This window comes from Pleurodeles waltl, chromosome 11, assembly GCF_031143425.1.
Source record: "Pleurodeles waltl isolate 20211129_DDA chromosome 11, aPleWal1.hap1.20221129, whole genome shotgun sequence".
Lineage (NCBI taxonomy): Eukaryota > Metazoa > Chordata > Amphibia > Caudata > Salamandridae > Pleurodeles > Pleurodeles waltl.
Window position 1 is genome coordinate 336,141,965 of NC_090450.1, and position 18,188 is coordinate 336,160,152.

At 44.1% G+C, this 18,188-nt stretch overlaps 2 protein-coding genes across 5 annotated transcripts in view; one reads left to right on the top strand and one right to left on the bottom strand.

The window, feature by feature from the left end:
• D2HGDH (D-2-hydroxyglutarate dehydrogenase) overlaps positions 1 to 5,899 on the bottom strand; it is a 914,182-nt gene extending 908,283 nt beyond the window's left edge. Inside the window, exon 1 of one of the 2 annotated variants that reach the window (XM_069213619.1) lies at positions 5,809 to 5,899. The gene's annotated coding sequence lies outside the window, so the exon portion shown is untranslated. The remainder of the gene's footprint in view (positions 1 to 5,808) is intronic. The other variant, XM_069213618.1, reaches the window with a different exon arrangement.
• Positions 4,931 to 18,188, top strand: part of DTYMK (deoxythymidylate kinase) — a 54,254-nt gene continuing 40,996 nt past the window's right edge. The window contains exons 1-2 of one of the 3 annotated variants that reach the window (XM_069213622.1): positions 4,931 to 5,077; positions 17,499 to 17,607. In XM_069213622.1, the coding sequence (XP_069069723.1) occupies positions 5,011 to 5,077; positions 17,499 to 17,607 (176 nt within the window). In that variant the 5' untranslated portion in view covers positions 4,931 to 5,010. Of the gene's footprint in view, positions 5,078 to 5,941; positions 6,228 to 17,498; positions 17,608 to 18,188 lie in introns of those variants that run through there. The other 2 variants (XM_069213621.1, XM_069213624.1) reach the window with 2 other exon arrangements.

Genomic DNA, 18,188 nt, shown 5'->3' on the forward strand with positions numbered 1-18,188 from the left:
GGGCAGAAACCACTAGGCACCGGGGATTTGTTTTTTTGGTGCCAATGTCACGCAGGGGGAGCGACCCGGTAGGCAAGGGTCGCTCCCGGCGGGGGAGGGTGGGGGTTGGGGGGGCAAATTTTTATTTTAGGGCATTTCTGCCCCCCCCCCCCCCCCCCACCCCCCCCCCCCCCCCCCCCCCCCCCCCCCCCCCCCCCCCCCCCCCCTGGGGCCGGCTGAGCTACAGGGCCAAACACCACAGGTAGGCACCTTGCAAAAACACCTCTGTTTTCTGCGAAAAAATATGTTGTTTCCACGTTGTGTTTTGGGCTATTTCCTTTTGTGGGCGCTAGGCCTACCCACAGAAGTGATGTACCATTTTTATCGAGAGACTTAGGGGAACGCTGGGTGGAAGGAAATTTGTGGCTCCTCTCAGATTCCAGAACTTTCTGTCACCGAAATGAGAGGAAAAAGTGTTTTTTGGGCCAAATTTTGATGTTTGCAAAGGATTCTGGGTAACATAACCTGGTCAGAGCCCCGCAAGTCACCCCATCTTGGATTCCCCTGGGTTTCTAGTTTTCAAAAATGCACTGGTTTGCTAGGTTTCCTCAGGTGTCGGCTGAGCTACAGGCCAAAATCCACAGGTAGGCACTGCTTTTTATAAAAAAATGTGATGTGTCCACGTTGTGTTTTGGGCCCTTTCCTTTCGTGGGCGCTAGTCCTACCCACACAAGTGAGGTATCATTTTTATCGGGAGACTTGGGGGAACGCTGGGTAGAAGGAAATTTGTGGCTCCTCTCAGATTCTAGAACTTTCTGCCACAGAAATGTGAGTAACATGTGTATTTTTAGCCAAATTTTGAGGTTTGCAAAGGATTCTGGGTAACAGAACCTGGTCCGAGCCCCGCAAGTCACCCCTCCTTGGATTCCCCTAGGTCTCTAGTTTTGAGAAATGCACAGGTTTGGTAGGTTTCCCTAGGTGCCGGCTGAGCTAGAGGCCAAAATCTACAGGTAGGCACTTCGCAAAAAACACCTCTGTTTTTTTCCAAAATTTAGGATGTGTCCACGTTGCGCTTTGGGGTGTTTCCTGTCGCCGGCGCTAGGCCTACCCACGCAAGTGAGGTATCATTTTTATCGGGAGACTTGGGGGAACGCTGGGTGGAAGGAAATTTGTAGCTCCTCTCAGATTCCAGAACTTTCTGCCACAGAAATGTGAGGGACATGTGTTTTTTTAGCCAAATTTTGAGGTTTGCAAAGGATTCTGGGTAACAGAACCTGGTCCGAGCCCCGCAAGTCACCCCTCCTTGGATTCCCCTAGGTCTCTAGTTTTCAGAAATGCACAGGTTTGGTAGGTTTCCCTAGGTGCCGGCTGAGCTAGAGGCCAAAATCTACAGGTAGGAACTTCGCAAAAAACACCTCTGTTTTTTTCCAAAATTTAGGATGTGTCCACGTTGCGCTTTGGGGTGTTTCCTGTCGCCGGCACTAGGCCTACCCACACAAGTGAGGTATCATTTTTATCGGGAGACGTGGGGGAACGCTGGGTGGAAGGAAATTTGTGGCTCCTCTCAGATTCCAGAACTTTCTGCCACAGAAATGTGAGGAACATGTGTTTTTTTAGCCAAATTTGGAGATTTGCAAAGGATTCTGGGTAACAGAACCTGGTCCGAGCCCCGCAAGTCACCCCTCCTTGGATTCCCCTAGGTCTCTAGTTTTCAGAAATGCACAGGTTTGGTAGGTTTCCCTAGGTGGCGGCTGAGCTAGAGGCCAAAATCTACAGGTAGTCACTTTGCTAAAAACAGCTCTGTTTTCTGTGATATGTCCACGTTGTGTTTTGGGGCATATCCTGTCGCGGGCGCTAGGCCTACCCACACAAGTGAGGTATCATTTTTATCGGGAGACGTGGGGGAACGCTGGGTGGAAGGAAATTTGTGGCTCCTCTCAGATTCCAGAACTTTCTGCCACAGAAATGTGAGGAACATGTGTTTTTTTAGCCAAATTTTGAGATTTGCAAAGGATTCTGGGTAACAGAACCTGGTCTGAGCCCCGCAAGTCACCCCTCCTTGGATTCCCCTAGGTCTCTAGTTTTCAGAAATGCACAGGTTTGGTAGGTTTCCCTAGGTGGCGGCTGAGCTAGAGGCCAAAATCTACAGGTAGTCACTTTGCTAAAAACAGCTCTGTTTTCTGTGATATGTCCACGTTGTGTTTTGGGGCATATCCTGTCGCGGGCGCTAGGCCTACCCACACAAGTGAGGTATCATTTTTATCGGGAGACGTGGGGGAACGCTGGGTGGAAGGAAATTTGTGGCTCCTCTCAGATTCCAGAACTTTCTGCCACAGAAATGTGAGGAACATGTGTTTTTTTTAGCCAAATTTTGAGATTTGCAAAGGATTCTGGGTAACAGAACCTGGTCTGAGCCCCGCAAGTCACCCCTCCTTGGATTCCCCTAGGTCTCTAGTTTTCAGAAATGCACAGGTTTGGTAGGTTTCCCTAGGTGGCGGCTGAGCTAGAGGCCAAAATCTACAGGTAGTCACTTTGCTAAAAACAGCTCTGTTTTCTGTGATATGTCCACGTTGTGTTTTGGGGCATATCCTGTCGCGGGCGCTAGGCCTACCCACACAAGTGAGGTATCATTTTTATCGGGAGACGTGGGGGAACGCTGGGTGGAAGGAAATTTGTGGCTCTTCTCAGATTCCAGAACTTTCTGCCACAGAAATGTGAGGAACATGTGTTTTTTTAGCCAAATTTTGAGGTTTGCAAAGGATTCTGGGTAACAGAACCTGGTCCGAGCCCCGCAAGTCACCCCTCCTTGGATTCCCCTAGGTCTCTAGTTTTCAGAAATGCACAGGTTTGGTAGGTTTCCCTAGGTGGCGGCTGAGCTAGAGGCCAAAATCTACAGGTAGTCACTTTGCTAAAAACAGCTCTGTTTTCTGTGATATGTCCACGTTGTGTTTTGGGGCATATCCTGTCGCGGGCGCTAGGCCTACCCACACAAGTGAGGTATCATTTTTATCGGGAGACGTGGGGGAACGCTGGGTGGAAGGAAATTTGTGGCTCCTCTCAGATTCCAGAACTTTCTGCCACAGAAATGTGAGGAACATGTGTTTTTTTAGCCAAATTTTGAGGTTTGCAAAGGATTCTGGGTAACAGAACCTGGTCCGAGCCACACAAGTCACCCCTCCTTGGATTCCCCTAGGTCTCTAGTTTTCAGAAATGTACAGGTTTGGTAGGTTTCCCTAGGTGGCGGCTGAGCTAGAGGCCAAAATCTACAGGTAGTCACTTTGCTAAAAACAGCTCTGTTTTCTGTGATGTGTCCACGTTGTGTTTTGGGGCATATCCTGTCGCGGGTGCTAGGCCTACCCACACAAGTGAGGTATCATTTTTATCGGGAGACGTGGGGGAACGCTGGGTGGAAGGAAATTTGTGGCTCCTCTCAGATTCCAGAACTTTCTGCCACAGAAATGTGAGGAACATGTGTTTTTTTAGCCAAATTTTGAGGTTTGCAAAGGATTCTGGGTAACAGAACCTGGTCCGAGCCACACAAGTCACCCCTCCTTGGATTCCCCTAGGTCTCTAGTTTTCAGAAATGCACAGGTTTGGTAGGTTTCCCTAGGTGGCGGCTGAGCTAGAGGCCAAAATCTACAGGTAGTCACTTTGCTAAAAACAGCTCTGTTTTCTGTGATGTGTCCACGTTGTGTTTTGGGGCATATCCTGTCGCGGGTGCTAGGCCTACCCACACAAGTGAGGTACCATTTTTATCGGGAGACTTGGGGGAACATAGATTAGCAAAACAAGTACTATTGCCCCTTGTCTTTCTCTACATTTTTTCCTTCCAAATATAGGAGTGTGTGTAAAAAAGACATCTATTTGAGAAATTCCCTGTAATTCACGTGCTACTATGGTCACCCCGGAATTCAGAGATGTGCAAATAACCACTGCTCCTCAACACCTTATCTTGTGCCCTTTTTGGAAATGCAAAGGTTTTCTTGATAGCAATTTTTTACTCCTTATATTTCAGCAAATGAATTGCTGTATACCCGGTATAGAATGAAAACGCACTGCAGGGTGCAGCTCATTTATTGGCTCTGGGTTCCTCGGGTTCTTGATGAACCTACAAACCCTATATATCCCCGCAACCAGAGGAGTCCAGCAGACGTAACGGTATATTGCTTTCGATAATCTGACATTGCAGGGAAAAGTTACAGAGTAAAACGTAGAGAAAAATTGATGGTTTTTTCACCTCAATTTCAATATTTTTCTTTTTCAGCTGTTATTTTCTGTAGGAAACCCTTGTAGGATCTACACAAATGACCCCTTGCTGAATTCAGAATTTTGTCTACTTTTCAGAAATGTTTAGGTTTCTGGGATCCAGCATTGGTTTCATGACCATTCCTGTCACTGACTGGAAGGAGGCTGAAAGCACAAAAAATTGCACAAATGGGGTATGCCCCAGTAAAATGCCAAAATTGTGTTGAAAAATTGGGTTTTCGGATTCAAGTCTGCCTGTTCCTGAAAGCTGGGAAGCTGTTGAGTTTAGCACCGCAGACCCTTTGTTGATGCCATTTTCAGGGGAAAAACCACAAGCCTTCTTCTGCAGCCCCTTTTTCCAATTTTTTTGAAAAAAACGAAATTTTCACTGTATTTTGGCCAATTTCTTGGCCTCCTTCAGGGGAACCCACAAAGTCTGGGTACCTTTAGAATCCCTAGGATGTTGGAAAAAAAGGACGCAAATTTGGCTTGGTTAGCTTATGTGGACAAAAAGTTATGAGGGCCTAAGCGCGAACTGCCCCAAATAGGCAAAAAAGGGCCTGGCACAGGAGGGGGAAAAGGCCTGGCAGCGAAGGGGCTAAGAAATGAATGGCCTTCCCTTTAAACAAAGCTTGATCAACTTTCCCTTTAAGAAAGTGGATACCTTCTCCTTTGACAAAGTTTGTCAAGTAAAAACAAGGCCTTCCCTTTAACGAGGCTTGACGAACTCCCCATTTAAGAAATTGGATGCCGTCCCTTTTTACAGGGTTCGTCAATTAGGAGTGCATGATTTCCTCCACTTCAACCACTCCATCAAATGAGATGTGCTGTTCACTTCCACAAAAGTTTTATGGTGAGTTAATTATAACCCTGGTTAAAGTAAACATATCATAAAACATCAAACACTGCTTGACTGCACTCATGTAATCCTGAAAGGCAGTAGGTTCTTCTTCACAGGGTAAGAGTTGTTGCTTCTGCGCGTAGCTGTCGCTCGTCGCCAAAATAACATTATAACGAGAAGGCTTTCCACTCAGCAGGTATCGTTAATGAATTTATTCTTTTCACAACCTACGCGTTGTGGCACCCCGTACAACATCTAGCGGCAACTGCCATTTCAGCTGTTGTGCGAGAATGGTACCATGACTACAGTATACAGCATTCATAACATTCCATATCTATCTCCAGGATACAACACAATCACATACAGTGCATTGTTAATAAATATTTCTATATAAAAATCAAATAAATGTTCTTGTAACGTAGATCCCTCATAGTCTTTCTTCTCATAAGTGCTCATACAACTGGCTTCCTGTCATTTATTTCTGTCTTGACTTTTGACACTTTGTTCTTAATTTATACAGTTACTGTCCAGAATTTGCCTCCATGTCCTGTCTGTGGTCACCATAGCAAGTGCTGCTACAGGAGCATGGTTTAAAGAGCAATATTACAAGTGTGATGGTCTAATACAATCTTTAAGGTACAAAAGCCGTAGCAAAACTGTAAAGTATGCTAGCGGCGGCAGCAGACTGAAGGTCACCATATAGCACGTTTTTTCGGATTTCAATAATCAGCCGTTTAGCTTACCTCCCTCAGAAGGAGATCGAAGGTCCCCGCTAAAGGGGAAGTCCAATAAGTTGCTGGTAAGCCCCTAAAAAGGGGTGGGGCCGGAGGGAAGTCTCGCAAAATTTCGTGAGGCACCGCCCACTGCTCTCGGTCCTCCCTCTACGTTCTGTGCGTGCAGACGTCCCGTGTGCCGTTGCCTGTTTGTAATGGCGGGAGTGTGCAGTCGAGGTGCGCTCATTGTACTGGAAGGCGTGGATCGTGCTGGGAAGAGCACCCAGTGTCGACGGCTGGTAGAGGCGCTGACTTCTGCGGGAGTCCGCGCTGAGCTAGTGCGATTTCCAGGTGAGGAGGAACCTCCCTCCGAGATGGCTGCTCCACAAACCGTTAAAACACTACATGGGTTATGAGTCCAACTCCGAATGCGGTATTTTCAGAAGAAGGTGAACCCACGTGTTTTATACCGGGAGAGGTGTAAATGTTCAGAAATGGACGAAAGGAAATTCTCAAATGAGGGGCTGACACTTGTTCTACTAAAAATGGTTAGCAAGAATTGCAGCTAAGCTTATACATCTGTTAAATGTTTTGTAGCTCGATCCTTGTTGGCAGTGCCATCGTTACGTAAAAATTGTTAAGGACTCACAAAAAGAAAAGCCCATGTTGGAGCAGGCAACGCTCCATTTTAGAGGGCTAGTCACATGCACCTAGCTACTCCGAATGCCCTGCTTTTGTGTAAAGATGCTTTTAAACGAATTGTGACCGTTTCTGAGAATAAAGGTTCATTTCTTTCTATTGACTCGTTGGTCAGTGGGGGAAAGCTAATCAGACTGATGGGACCATTCAGTGGGCCTACCAAGATACCCAGTCCTTAACCGATTGAGGTGTTCTATATGGTGTGTGTTTGAGACCGTTATATGTTGCCGTGATAACTGGGCGACTAGCTTCAGATTTAGGAACATGGTTTCACCCTTAAAGATGTCCACAAGAGTAATGTGACCCTTTGATTAAACACAATAAACAACAAAGTGATGGAAGGAATGCCCGAATTGCTCTCAGCTGCGGTGATTACTCAGTATATCGGCGTGTTTGCAGTTATTTTGGCGGTGTTGTTTAGAGCTCTTTTGCTGCTTTCATATCACCGTAGTTCTAACGATTTGGGAAGGGGGGTTGGGTAGGATGGTCTCTTTACGGCTGTGTCTTTCGTCAACTGCTATTACTTGAATTCTTTTGGGCATCTGGCGCTAGGTGAGGTAGCAGGGGTGTATCGTTTTGTAACACATTTGATGTCCATGGGACAGGATGCTTCATAAATCGGTCCTTGGGTACCAAGTGTTTATAAATTAGTAGTGTGACCAGATGGCTTTCTCCGTCAGGGAGAGGGTTGCTTACTGACCCTTCTCAGGTAAATTTCTGCTATTATGTGAGCCCCAGACCCTTACCAGGTAATTTCATGCTCATCTGTATGTTGAGTGTGCTGTGTATGTATGGTAGAAGAACACTATGTGTGGAGTCCATTTTTCATAGCAGCTGGGTTATGATAGCATAGCACAAGATGGATGGTGGGTGCAGTTTCTCCGGATAGGGGCATTGTATTTACTTTAATTCCGTGGGTGGAGGAAGAGAAGGATGACAGAGCTCTGATTAAACATTCATTGAGGACGACCTTCTTTAGCAAAGGGCTACTGATTAGTTCTTCCTGAACACTGCCATTTGGAAGATAAGGGGTGAGGGTTGGGACAGAAGTGTTTGTTCAAGATGAGGACGTTTAGAAGCATAGCCTGTACTTTTCCTTTTCTGTCATTAACTACTGTTTCATGAAGGCTGATGAAAGTGAGATGCAGAGAACTTGCACTTCCTCCGAAGCCCTTGTTTTGGATAATTCGGCTGGGAGCCAGCATTGTTGCTGACTGCCGTGCGAGCATCCTCTGTGCACAAAGACAGTCTCAGAACAGCCAAAAATTGACTTTTGCAAGGGAGCCTAGATAGTGAACCCACACCCTGTCTGGGAAATGCATATAAAAGTAGGATCCTAACAACCCTGCTTTATTGCTTGGTGTCAGCATAACATCCATTCTCTTGGAGGTTGGGGGGCGGGGGGGATCATTTGTAGGTTGCACTTTCTGCTGGAAGAGCTGAAAGTCTATCTCTAATGCATTGAAGCCTGCTTGCCTGCTGAGATTAAAGGTGTGTGTCTGGCCGTACAGGAGGAGAGATTGTTCAGGAGAAGGTCTGCATGGTCTAGGGTTGAAAGTATTCTCCCTAAAGGTTTTGGGTGTGCACCACACCAAGGCTTCTGAAGCAGTCAGGTATTGGGTGAAATCAATAGCCTGCTGTGACTAAGATAGAGGTGCTGCTGACCTTTCAGTCAATGCTGTGGTAAACACCTTGGTTGGCTTGTAGACCACAACTACTGAATCACTCAACAAAATTGATATGGACACTGCACCATCCTGTTGTCTACACCCTTCATAGGGAGTCTGCAGCTGCCTTTGAGTAGAGCAGTTGCTGGGAGCTGCCACGTTGAAATCTTAAGTCTTCCAAGTTCCCAATAAGGCCGTAGGAACAGCACTGCTGCACACGTCTGTTCTGCACCCTCCCAAACTTTAAAATCTGAGTGAAACCTGGGGATTGAACTGCAACAAGAGACTGAGTACCAGACAAAGGTCTCAGCATAGGCTACAACTTTTTGTGACCAGACACTAGAAGTGAAAAGTTCACTGTTCAGGTGCATATACGTCTTAAGAGTGAACTGCACTGATGCCAGATCGCCAACGCATCTTTGATTCCGACTCTGGGATTTCGAGACCCTTGAGGTATCTTAGTGATGTGAGGATATAGGGCCTGATTGGAAACAGGATTTCAGCCTTGTCACATTCAAATGCAGTGTGTAGTAGTAGTATGTTAATCTGTGTGATTAAACTATTTTATTCAAAAGACTAGCACATGGCTAGACATCAGTATGGTTGACTGGGTTTGGAGCTGCCAACCCCCACATTATCTTACTGAAAAGCTCTTGACTGCTTGCTGGAGATACCATGGCCCTGAATGACTGTGGCCAAGTCTGCAGATCCATAATGCAATGTTTTCCTGGCCACCAGTGGCAAATGGCCTCACCACTGTGATAGAGGCCCAGTAACACACCCTGTATTCCTTGGACCCCCTTCAAAAACTGGGTCTGTCTAGGTGCAATTTGTGTGATAGTGTTAATAAGCGGTGTTTGGTACAATTTTTAGGTCGAGCATAGCAGCATGCAGACACTGCTTTTGACGTGTTGTGGGCTTTTAACCATGCCCACCTAACGCCCATCACTTAGTCGTTCATGGGCTTGCCTTTCAAAAATCCTTTATCACTGGTAAATGCTTTACATTTGTCCCTCCTTGGGGCAGTTTTGCTACCGCCTTGAACACTGACCCTGTTACATGGTTAATTGTTCGTTTGCCAATATGACTGACTACGAATGAACTTCTTTTTCCTTTTGTCTCCCCCCTTCGCGGTCATGCTCATAGCGGCCATGGCACTTTGAATCGGCTCACTTATGTCAACTGTTTTAGTTTACATTTTCAATTAATGTGGCAAGAAAAGTCCAGTTAGGAATTTATAACGCTAATAGCTCTAACTCATGCTAACGTGAGACCCATTGCATTTTAAATCCCGTACTGACTCTAATCAGCAGTGTAATTTAAAAAAATAGTTATGTTGCAAAGCAGCCTACCCTTTTACTAGAATTGTTATGATGATCTGTAAAACACTCACTTTTGGGAGTGTGTGTTTTTTTTTGTTGTTTTTTTTGTTTTTTTTGCCCAATACTTGCATGACCTAGCACAGATGTACTTTTTTGGTGTTTGCGCCATAGATCATTTTTTCTGAGTCTTTAAAATTTTAGTTTGATACTCTGCCTTATCCATTTTTTTTTTTTTATCTCACACTCCGCAAGATTCATGGCTGATACAAACACATCCTCAAAGACACGCCAGAAGAGACAGCAGAGACCAGTGGGGGCTGGATCCCCTACCCACCAATCGGAGGATCGCAGGAGCTGGTCAGTCCAAAAGGAAAGTCCGCACTACAGCCCTGGAGTCATAGTAGAGTTCCTGGAGGATGCAGGTGATGTCCCATGCCAGGAGGAAGATTGCAGTCCGGTTTGCGTGTCCAGATTCCACCAACAAGCCTTGGCACAGGCTAAACTTGCGGTTGGCGGAAAGTGGTGCTGCCGGGGACCGGCAAGGCCCATGAGGATTCAACGCAGGAGCAGGAGTCAGAGGGGGCCCTCAGCCTCACAGAGAGCCCACAGAAGCACAGGCAGCACACACAGAAGGTGCAAATGGAGCCCATGCAGCACAACGAAAAAAAGTCCCACACCGCCTGAGAGACTCAGGGAGCTTTGTCGCAGGAAGGGGTGCTGGGGTCTACACAGACTGAAGACACTGTGAAAGAAGTGCCAACAAGCCTTGGCAGCTGCAAAGGACTCAGTGCACAGGGGTACTCTCCTGTGTGGGAAGGCAAGGGCTTACCTCCACCCAAGTTGGACAGCTGGTAGAGAGGACTGTCTGGACCAGTTCCGACCACCATCTGTGTTGCAGGATCCACGCAGCTCAGCAGGAGAGGGGATCCATGCAGCTGGTCATCAGTGCTGTTGGTGCCTGCAGATGCAGGGGAGTGACTGCTTCACTCCAAGGGAGATTCCTTCTTCTTTCCTGTGCAGACTGAAGACTGGCCGTCCTCAGAGGATGCACAACTGGGAGAATGTTGCAAAAGCTGGAAGGAGCCAGAGAAACAGTGTTGCTTGCAAATTCTTAGTCTTTGTTGCAAATTGTCAGGTCCTGGAGAGTCCAGATGCAGTTTCTTTGGTCAAAAGTCGAAGTAAGGGATGCAGAGGAATCCTGATGGAATCTTGCAAGCGGATTCTAAGGACCCACCCAGGAGTGAGACCCTAAATAGCCCTGAAAGCGGGATTGGTCAATCTAACCAGGTAAGCACCTATCAGGAGGGGGATCTGACGTCTCCTGCCTGGCCACTCACTCTGGGGTAGTGATGGGGAGTGGTCACTCCCTTCCCATTGTCCAGTTTTGTGCCAGAGCAGGGACTCTGGGACCCGGAACTGGTGTGGACTGGGTTCTGCACGGAGAACACCAAATATGCCCTTCAAAGCAAACCAGTGGCTTGTGGAGGCTACCCCTCCCAAGCCAGACATACATATTTCCAAAGGGAGCGGGTGTTACCTCCTTCTCCCAAAGGAAATCCTTTGGTCTGCCAACCTTGGCTTGATCAAATCAAGCAGCAGGTTGTGGAAACTTGTCTGAGGGGTGGCAGCAGCTGGGCTGCATGGAAATCTCTGTAAAATGGGTGGTAGCAATGCTGGCGGTCATCTAAGGTGCCCCCCACAGCGCATGGAATCATAGTTCCAATACTTGCAACAGTTTTGGGGTATGATTCCAACATGTGTGATACCGAACATGCCCAGGTTTAGAGTTACCATTATGTTGATGGACATAAGTAGTGACCTATGTCCAGTACACGGGTAAAGTGGCATCCCTGCTCTCACAAAGTCCAGGAAAATAGATCTTGAGTTTGTGGGGGTACTTCTCCTTGTGCAGAGGTGCCCTCACACACAGGTACCTGCACCCTGCCCTCTGGGCTGAGAGGGCCTACAATAGGGCTGACCTGTAGTGAAAACGGGTGCATGCACCCGTTTCACGAAGGCTGCAATGGCAGGCCTGTAGAACCGTTTGCATGGGCTCCCTATGGGTGGCAGAATGACTGCGGCATCCCATATGGATCCCCTGGAACCCCTATGCCCTGGGCACCCAGGTGCCATATACTAGGAACTTGCATGGTGGACCTGTTTGCCAAGTGTGGGAAGAAAAAGGTACAATTTAGAGGAGAGAGCAAAACTACTGGGGTCCTGGTTAGCAGGAACCCAGCAGACACAGTCAAACATATGACAACAGGCAGAAAATGGGGTTAACCATGCCAAGAAAGAGAGGGTACTTTCCTACAGGCCCCTTTACAGTAATGGACAAAATTCAAAGTAAGCAACCCCTGTAATTGTAAATCACCAATAAATGTCAGGCAATGAAGGCACAGTAAGAAGCAAATGTAAGGTACATCACAATTCACAGGTTGTATAGGCACTAGATAAATGTGCCTCTACTGTGGCGTGCAAGGACTAACACTAATGTTAGTAGTCCCGTTCTTCAGTAGAAAATGCACCCCAAATATTGTGCCTGTGAAGTGGTTTCTAGACTGCTTAGCACCTCTTGCAATATATCTGCACGAATAAACCTAAGAGGGCACTAAGAAATACTATTCCGTTTTACTAAGTAACTGTATTTCGCTATTAGTCTTCAGTAAAAAAAAAAAAAAAAAAAACAATAAAGGTAGTGTAAAAGCATTTAAATACAAAACGTTGAAAAAATGGTTTACTTTTCATACTTTAGAAATGAAGCAGCTTTGGGGGCCACAGACAGCACCATTACAATGACAGCCATGTCTTTTGAGAAATGATTTTGAGTCGGACATTAGACCAAGCCAATTAATGAGCAGAAGCTGTGCACAGGAAACCAAACATTGGACTGGTCACTAGCTGATGGAGCAGCTACAATTGTTACTTAAATGTTGCCTAAACACCAAAGTATTTACCGCAATAAAGTTCAATAGCACGAAATTGAAAACTCTTCCAGTATCGAGGTCTGGTGTAATTTGTCAAAAATCACGGAATGCATAGTGATAAAGAGCAAGGCCGAATTTTGAAGAAAAATCTCTAAAAGTGTCACTGCTAATGAACTTCATTCACAGGAAATTTAGGCAAAAGAAACACACATAGATGGTTAGAGCACCCATGCACAGTAATGAGACTGGTTACATAAGTAATAAGAATCACCGAATAATAAAACAACAATTATAAAATCTCGTGTACATGGAAAGGACTTTTTATTTTATTTTAATTGAATAGTGACACTTTTTGTAACCAAACAAACGTTTGAGCAGACGGATGACTGCAAGGACATTGCATCTCGAATCCTTCTCTTGAGTACTGCAAGACTTTGATAAAATGTGTTGGGCCACAAGTGAGTAAACAACCTTCCAAAAGAAAACTCACCTAAACAACCTAAATGATTGTTCAACTCCAAACGGAAGTCGCTGACAATACCAAAGTACCTACCGTCCACTGTCCAAGCAATGACTTCAATGACCTTACGAAGCATAATGGTAATGTGAGTGGGAGAATTAATGGGAAACAAGGTATTAAAAATTAGCCTGGCCTATGTATGGATATCAAATTAAATTGAAAATGGAGATGGTACTATGCTTCAGGTAAATAGGTTAGGCAAACCCAAACATAATCCAGTATGGAGAGAGAGAACGAAAGTGTACATAGCAGATGTAACAATGGCAACTTTCCTAAATAAATTATTTGTGCCTTCGAACACCCATTGTAAAATAGGCAGATAAGTTTGAGTGAGCAAGGATATTCTTGTAACAATGTAACTGGGCACTAGTCATTAACCCTCACAGTGAAGGTGACAAAAAGGCATGGCACGCTTCTCTCTCCCCCCCCACTTAAAAAAAAACAAAAAACTGACCCTTAAGGTGGTTTGTGCTGGGTTGTGAACCTGGGACCTGTGGCTCCTGCAATTGCAGCTGTAATGCCTTCGGTATTGCATGTCTAGGACCCATCTTCTATGAAAGGAGATAAGGAGGACCCCAGCAGCCAGGAAATAAGCAAAGACAGGAAGCAGCAGTGTCCGAAAGAGTGCAGTGAGAGACTGAGTCAAGCAAGACCCAGGGAACCATAAAATGAAACTCCTGAAAGTGTTGCCTGGTAGGTATATGTGCAGTCCAGACTGCCCACTAGTTAATCCCGTGACACATGGGGAATTTTTAGGAAACGCATGCACTCTCTATGGACTGATTAACCAAAAAAAAAAATGGTTAGAGAAGCAAAGGAAAACGTTAAGTGCGATAGCAGGTTTGGACAGTCAGTTACTTAGTGTTCTGATGTTGAGCAATAGTGGCACTAATTTGATGAAGTGGTGCAGGATGACTGTGGGGTAAGAGGTCTAGTATAATTATTTGAGGAAGAAAAGTCTTGAAGGTTTTGTACCTATTTTTTCCATTCTACAGTGTTCTATTCCTTTTACAGTGTTAAGGTCTTGTAAACGCTTCCTCATCATGAAGAATTGTTCTTTTGGAAGGCTATCTTTGAAGGATTTTGTTGAGAACTTTTTTGATGGAAATTCGGATCTTAGAGCAGGATATTATTAAAGATAGCACTTGAAGGCTTGGGAAGCCATTTCATATTGATCTTTTTTTTTTTTTCTTGTGTTCTTGATAACTGCCGATTGTGTGATCAGTCCCTATTTTCATGTCCTGCATGGTTGGTCACTATTTTCGATGGCCCCACAAATGACAATATGTTTTAGTGTGATCACTTTGGAAGATATGCAACTCATTAGGATGCAAGGGCTAATTTTTAAGACTTTTAAAAGGTGAATAAGTGAGTAAACACCTTCAGTAATTTAATAAGAAGCAGAGAGTATGCTAGTTCTTACATTTTATTAATAAGATGGTAGTAGATAAATGACTTGGTGTTTCTTTTGAAGAATATGTGAAATAAATACAACAGTAAGATAATTTAAATTCTTTGTGTGTCTGTAAAGAATAATTGAAAATGAGGACAATGTATAAAACAGATTGCTTTAAAGCAGTGATATGGAGTGTTTCAGTGAAACAGATGTTATTGTGGTGGCTGTGATTAGGAGCTTTACTGTTTTTCAGTGTGGTTATCCAATATGAAGTTGTGACTCCCGAAGACAGAGCAGTGTATATTGTGGGCATTATTATTAACTTTAGTTGGTATTCACATCAACTATATTGGCTATTGAACACAATAAAATTGTGATTTATTTAGATGGGTGCCTGAGTATTGGTTAATGCACAGATGTTACATTTCATATTGAGTTACAATCATTTTGTTGATGCCCCCTCTAAGTTTTCATTGTTAACGTGGGCTTTTTTTGAAGGCTAATAAAATATGAAGAAAGGAGATGTGTGCAAAGACGTGATACCAGCAATGAAATTCAGTTGTCCTTTCTGTACATGAATAGCCTAAAATGAGGTTTAGTGCAGTTCTTTGTTTGAGAGAAGCGTACGCTTATTTTGCTAATGCTTTGCCTAATTTTTGTATTTTGGGGTGTGTGCATGTATTAAGTGTTTACATGTGTGACTCTGCACTTCTGCCATTGCAATGGCTGGATTTTCAATCTGTTTCATCTTGCTCTATACTTGTGTTGTGTTTGAGGAAAGCATGCTCTGTTGAAACTGTTACCTGTTGCGAGCGTGAGAAAGTTTCCCTCCAGCTACCTCTGTTTGTCTTCTGTATGAATGAATATTGCATTATTGCTGCAAATGCAGCACATGTTCCGACTTAGTGAATGTCACCCTGATAGTCAGTATTTGAAGGAAGCCTACGCAACTGCTGCCTATGCGTGAGCCAAGTTTGCTGTACTGCTGGCAGTTCTGCCTGTTGCATATGCAAATATGAGCATACATTCCCATCTCTTTTCTCTTCTTCCTCCACATCATTTCTGCTTGCCCATTACTGCTCCTGACCTCTTTCACTGCCCATATTTCCTGCTGCCACTGCTCTTGTCATTCTGCTCCTTCCCAGCAACGGCCCAGTCTGTCCTCGCTGTATTCTAGCTGGTGCCTCTTAAAGGCTGGTGCTTAGGCAGAGCCAGCCTGCCAAGCACATGTTCCTCTATAGCAGTACCATACATTCAGGGGGCTGGAAAGGCATACATCTTTTAGTGCCCACTAGATCTGTAGTGCTATTTATTTTATACATTATAAACATTGAATATTTAATCACGTATCACTCAGCCCCCTCCCCCCTCAAATCCACAGCAATCTGCTTTAAGATCAAGAACACTTCTAACAAGCCCTACTTAACATAAGGAGGAAGACCAAAACAAGGTTAACCCACACAATGATGTTGACACATGTATCATATTAACAGTGTATGTTAAGCTTATTTTTGACTTTCTTTTACTTTTAGTTGGGCATGTTTATCTCTGGGCCCACCCACACAGGTCAATACATTAGATGTTATATTTTCAAAGCCGTAAGTAATCTCTCTCAAAATTCACTAGTGACATGGACTAATTATCACATTCTCACTCCTCCTCATATCCCTATCGATTGCCAGTGGTTGGACAAAACGCAAGCATCCCTGCCATCACCTTTTGTGTGCATTCATATTATCCAACAGAAGGTATAGGAGTGAGTAACTTGAACCTTTTATATGTTGTAGTGTGTACATTTTTAAAATCTTTTTGTTCCCATGATTTTAGAACACACATAAAGGAAAATGGCTTAAAGAGGTTTTAACATCTTTATTAAGTTTAATTTGTATATTTTTATTAAAAAATTGGATGTTTGTGTATATAGGAAGTTTGAGACCTAGAAGGTTTGTATAAGTTGTAATCTATTGTTTGGTCCTAAATGTATATCCCCTTGACCCAAAGGGATGGAACTCTTTATTTGTGCTCTGATAATTCCAATATCAGTTAGGTTGAGTTATGGCATGTTACCACTGTAAATCAGTATTTTATGTTTTTGTGTCTGAAATTAGTATTTTTTTAACATTATATCTTATGTAAAATTGTAAATTTAAAATTACCAATCATGTTTTGTCTGAGCAGTTATTTGTCTGGTCTCTTTTTTGCTAACAGTTTGAATGCTTTGAGTGTTGCTCTTGTTCTTAGCAGTCTGACTCCTGGCCTACCCAGCACTCCTTGTGGCAATTACCTCGTACCTCCCGATAACCAGCATCATTACCTCGACCATCATTACAATAACCACAGCCATTATCTCTATCACAAATACTACCACTTGAACCAACACAACCATTATTGTCCGCTACACCACCATCATTACAAACAGCAATACCACCACACCACTATCTACTACCATCACTCTCACCAAGTCACCAGGTCACCAGGTGTTTTGAACAGTCAACCTGCTCCATCACCGATCGACATCCACCCCAAGTTTTTTCCCTTTCTACTTTTAACCCCTTTCCCAAACAGTTCTCTTAGTGGTATCCCAAAATGCCACTCTAATTACCAGAAGTAGAATTCGGAGTTCTCCCCAGTTCCATGTGTAACTGCCACCTGATACTTGAAGCCCCTTACAAAGATCCTTCTACAGCTGGCTACCCTCACCAACCAAACCAAATTATCACCTACACATTACATGATTACCTGGCAGGTGAGCGACCTTGCCCCATAGTCACTTTCATTTGTATGATAAAGCTATTTAGTCTTAAGTAACTGGGAAGGTTGCTTGTGCAATGGTTGAATTCACAACTTATTGTATTTTTTTTATATCTATTTTCCTTTCTGATGAGCAAATTGTTTATCTTGCTATTAGTGGTTACACTGGAACAAAGCACAAAATCTAATAAAATAATACTTAAAACAACAACAAAAAAGGCTTCTGGTGGAATGATTGGTGACAAATAGGAACAGACGTACCCATGGGAAGGAGAAAAAAAAATGCGAGAAACAAGAGTGAGACACAGGAAATAGCAGAAAATGGGGGCAGGCAGACACACCATTTTTCACCTTTGTACATCACTCTCACATTGGAACAGTATGCAGTTACACCTGTGTCCAATACTGTTTATGTTTAAATGGTCTTTCTTTTGGCAGAGCGAACAACTGAGATTGGCCGCCTCATCAGCTCCTATCTAGAGAAGAAGAGCGATTTGGACGATCACACTGTGCACCTACTTTTTTCTGCGAATCGATGGGAGCAAGTGTAAGGACTGCAAGTTTTCTCTTGAGCTGCATTTTTCTTTCTTATTTACATATGCATCTGAGATCAGGGTAATGGAACAAAAAGCTAAAATCTCCTGCAGATTTGTCTACTGTACCAGGGGCTTCATAATTCTAGTCTAAGGAGCACACCCGTAGTGTGTTTACAAAAACATATAATCTCACAATCTGGTGTGTAGCTATAGCAATTCTAACTATGCCAGAACCATTCAGTCTGTCCGAGTGCTCCATGCCTGTCTACCCTCTCCTGTTACCTAGGGGCGTAAATCTATCTTTAAAAAAAAAAAAAAACTTAGCTGTGCTTTTTGACCCACATTGCAGATCTTGAACCCGCCTTTGATGCCAGTGTAATTTGGTGATGACATTGCATCATACTGGAACACTGAGGCCCTTAAGGATGAAATCTATTTCCTATTTGCTAATCCTTTTAAGGCAAGATATATATATATATATATATATATATATATATATATATATATATATACACACACAGGGAGTGCAGAATTATTAGGCAAATGAGTATTTTGACCACATCATCCTCTTTATGCATGTTGTCTTACTCCA